The sequence below is a fragment of the Macrobrachium rosenbergii genome, chromosome 30, assembly GCF_040412425.1.
Source record: "Macrobrachium rosenbergii isolate ZJJX-2024 chromosome 30, ASM4041242v1, whole genome shotgun sequence".
NCBI lineage: Eukaryota > Metazoa > Arthropoda > Malacostraca > Decapoda > Palaemonidae > Macrobrachium > Macrobrachium rosenbergii.
Window position 1 is genome coordinate 7136001 of NC_089770.1, and position 4351 is coordinate 7140351.

The 4351-nt window shown below is 42.8% G+C and overlaps 1 protein-coding gene across 1 annotated transcript in view; it reads left to right on the forward strand.

Annotated features, from left to right (window-relative positions):
* Positions 1–2976, forward strand: part of LOC136854730 (serine-rich adhesin for platelets-like) — a 4892-nt gene extending 1916 nt beyond the window's left edge. Inside the window, exons 2-3 of the mRNA XM_067131317.1 lie at positions 1–2145; positions 2443–2976. The exon at positions 1–2145 is cut by the window's left edge and continues 1701 nt beyond it. Of these exons, the coding sequence (XP_066987418.1) occupies positions 1–2145; positions 2443–2976 (2679 nt within the window). The remainder of the gene's footprint in view (positions 2146–2442) is intronic.
* Positions 2977–4351: the final 1375 nt, after the last annotated feature.

A 4351-nucleotide genomic window follows, 5' to 3' on the forward strand; every position in this document is an offset into this window, starting at 1 on the left:
GCAAGTGGAGTTATAGGTAACAGTGCAGGAGTACAAAGTTTTCATCCTGTGAATGTATATTCTCAAGGTGATACGTCAGGGGGCAATACTGTACAGTCACATCCAAGCACTCCTCATGCAGGTTATGTACCCTCAAATCCAGTTACTTACAATAATATGCAAAACAATATACAGAGTTATGACAGTGACTTAGTTAATGAGTATCCACATGTTTCAGGTCACAGCTATGGTTATGGTCCGCCTTACAATAGTAACAATAGAGTGGTTTACAACAGTGCAGTGGCAACCTTAAATCCTTATGTTCAAGATATCCATAGCACCCCCAACACTGTCTATGGCCCCACGATGGCACCGCAAGTACAGGATGTCTTAGGGATGAATGCCACTCATGGAGGAATGCATCCATTTGCCCCCTCTGGAGAGGCTATCGCTCCTCCAGGTAATATCTATCCTCATGCCTCTGGCGGAATGTATAACAGTATGAGCAATGAGAACAATGAAGTACAATTATACATACCAAATTCATGGCAAAACCCCTCTGGTCATACAGTAATATACAACAGTGGCTACCAGGCTCCAGGTATTTCTACTCTTGATATTCAAGGGCATGATCCTCTGTTCATTTCTCATGAGGAAGTAGTAGATGGAGAACCAGAAAACTTGGTTTCACCTGAGGGAAACCAACATGAAGGATCAGCTCGAACCCGTGGCTTCACTAAAGTACCACCTCAAGCCAGTGACCGGCAGAATGATCCTACTAAAACTAATAGCACTGAGGTGAACGCAGCAGAGAGAAAAGATACGAACGAAACGGATGCTCGAACCAGTGCTGCTGAAGCAGGTTCTTCAAAGGGTGGATCTGCTCAGACCAGCACTTCCAGAGGAGGAAAAACTAAGATCAGTGCCCATAAGAGGACATCTCAAAGCAGTGATCCCGAAGAAAGCTCTATGCAAAGTTCTTCTGAAGGAAGAAGAAATCACAGGAAGGGGAAATTTCAGGCTAGCACCTCAAGGGAAAGGGCCCCTGAAGCTACCACACCTGACAGAGCCTCCCATAGTGTCAATAGGGAGAAGAAATTCCAGTTAGAGCCCTCAGTGGGAAGTACTCCAGAGAGCTCCATAACTGAAGGAGCTCTGAGTAATATCCAAAGAAGTATAACCCACGTTAATGCCTCTGACAGAAAGGAAGAGAAAAAAGGTACTCAAGATACTGATTCTGGCATTCGTACAAGAAGCAAAACTAGGGAACTTAATAGAAAGGAAGCTGAAAAGAGCAGCCTTCCAGCAGTTGGAGCAGCAACAGGTGTTGAAAGGAAAAACTTAAGATCAACAACTACTCGCAGAGCTTCAAAAACAGCTGTAGAGGCCAGTTTTTCAGATGCAAGAGACAGAAAACGTACAAAAACGTCTGATCTCTCGGAAATTCCATCAAATGCTGGGATTCTAAGAGCAGAGCAAGGAAATAAAACTAGACCACCTCCAGAAAAAGGGACTCTCTCACAGATATTGACAAGAGCTAAGATTAAGCTGGACACAATACAAGCATCATGGGCTGGCCCCTCAGCACTAACATTAGAGTCTGGCCCCTCAGCACTAACATTAGAGTCTGGCCCCTCAGCACTAACATTAGAGTCTGGCCCCTCAGCACTAACATTAGAGTCTGGCCCCTCAGCACTAACATTAGAGTCTGGCCCCTCAGCACTAACATTAGAGTCTGGCCCCTCAGCACTAACATTAGAGTCTGGCCCCTCAGCACTAACATTAGAGTCTGGCCCCTCAGCACTAACATTAGAGTCTGGCCCCTCAGCACTAACATTAGAGTCTGGCCCCTCAGCACTAACATTAGAGTCTGGCCCCTCAGCACTAACATTTAGAGTCTGGCCCCTCAGCACTAACATTAGAGTCTGGCCCCTCAGCACTAACATTAGAGTCTGGCCCCTCAGCACTAACATTAGAGTCTGGCCCCTCAGCACTAACATTAGAGTCTGGCCCCTCAGCACTAACATTAGAGTCTGGCCCCTCAGCACTAACATTGAAGTCTGGCCCCTCAGCACTAACATTAGAGTCTGGCCCCTCAGCACTAACATTAGAGTCTGGCCCCTCAGCACTAACATTAGAGTCTGGCCCCTCAGCACTAACATTAGAGTCTGGCCCATCCGGAACATCAGGTGGTGGTATATCACAAGGGGCATCAGAGGAAGCTAGTGCTGCAGGAGCAGCAGTGGAAACTAGTGTTTCTGGCTTAGTTGAGGAAGAATGCGCTCCAAGAGTACAAACAGACAAGGGAAATGCTTCAGAAATGTCGACAGAGGCAACAGTCTCTGGAGTTTCATCAAACACTCCTTCAACATCAGGAAAATTTACTAAAACAAAAACAAAAACTGGAGTTCATCAAGCTAAGGAAAGGTCTCTAAGAAATCACATCACAAACCAACAAACCAGACTGATTTTTCAGAAGCAGTACCAGGTGACCGTGATTTACGGGCAACAGACAAGAGGAAAGACTTACCGGGTGGTGCTCCAACACCTGGTAAAAATAAGGCCAGAGCAGCAGTGGCATCAACTGAGACGCTAGAAGCCATGCCTTCAACGTCTGTACAGAAAAGAAAGTGGATCCCTGCAACTACTATATTCAAGCCCTTAACGATACGTGAAAACGAAGCCAATACATCTTTCAGTGTCATCAAATCATCATCTCGGGCAATAATGATCGAGAGGACACCATCAAGCACCTCAACTGGCAGCAAGTTACCTAAACCTGTGCTGATGCTTCATAAGCAAGATGAAAAAAAGTCTGATTTGGGACAAAGAAATGAAAATGAAGCCACGCTGATGAGAATTCTTCAAGTCGAACAAGATTTGGCCAGGTACAGGAATGAGTACAACAATATCCTCAAACTTTTAAGCGTGATTGATGATTATATCATCGAGGCCCCTCTGTACATAGAGGAGACTCTGACCCCCCAAAGATATTAATTGCTCCATTTCAAGATCTTTGTTGTCAATGAACCCTATTAGGAAGACAGATTGCTCTTTCTCAAGATAGCTTTGTCAATGAGCCCCTGAGGAGACTGACTGCTCTGTCAAGATATCTTTATCAATGAGCCTGAAGCCCTCTGAGAAGACTGAGGAGACTGATCTGTCAAGATATCTTTGTTGTCAATGAGTCCTAAAGAGACTACTTACTCTGTCGAGATATCTCTGTTGTCAATGAATCCTAAAATGACTGATTACTCTTTTCCATGATCTGTCTGTCAAACTTTTAGTTAGCGCTCCAGAAATGACTGTTAGATATTATAGGATACTGTTGCTATCCACCACATTTTTAAAACTTGAGTGAAAACTAGTTTTAGTTATGGGATATTTTAACTCTTCTCGTTTATTCAGCTTTTATTTCAACGTACAACTTCGTTTTTTTATGTATGTACTCTGTTAAATTATACAAACAGTTGTCAATATGACCATTCGCTTAGTGTGTAAGCGATTATGGCACTTTTAATGTTTTTTTTGTGATTTCGTTAAGCAAAATATAAGTACTATTTTCAATCACCATTGTATTCTTTCCTTAAGCACAAGTGCAATTTAAAGCTCCTGGGTATAGTATTTAGTTTGTTGGTCTTTGAGTTAAGGAACCTTATTGAATATCTACTCAAAAATTGCACAAAATACACTTGACTACCTGAGCCTAGAGAAGCATAATTAAGTTTTAACGAAATACCTGCTCTGAAATCTGATTCTTCAAGCTTACAAACGAATCTGAGAGAAAAAATATCAACGAAAATAGATTCTAATAAAGGTGCTTTTATATTTGGCCTTTGGTTAGGCTCTGTTACCTAAAAACACCTTGAAGTAGTTCTGAGAAAACTGTTTATCACAGCTGTCTTGGAACAACTCGAGAGGTGTACAAAGTACTGTCGTAAAGGCGGAATAAATAATATCTCTCTCTCTCTCTCTCTCTCTCTCTCTCTCTCTCTCTCTCTCTCTCTCTCTCTCTCTCTCTCTCTCTCCATATTCCTTCACGTTAACATCTTACATGAGAGGAAACTAGCTTGAAACATTTTTGTTAATGGACATTTCACCAGTGCTTAACCTAGAATCCCCGTAAGGGGTAGTATCGTCAGTGCACCTCATGCGAGGTTTTCCTCCTGTTAAACCTTTCAAACCTTTTACTGTCAGAGAGAGAGAGAGAGGACACTTGTAAAAGTTCGTCCTTACTTCTGAGTTGTTCCCATGTTTAGGGTGTGTGAGTTGTTCTCATGAGAGAGAGAGAGAGAGAGAGAGAGAGGTGCAGTTAAAGTACACAGGAATTAACTCCAATCGTGGTCTAAATAAAATGCAAAAAATTATTTGA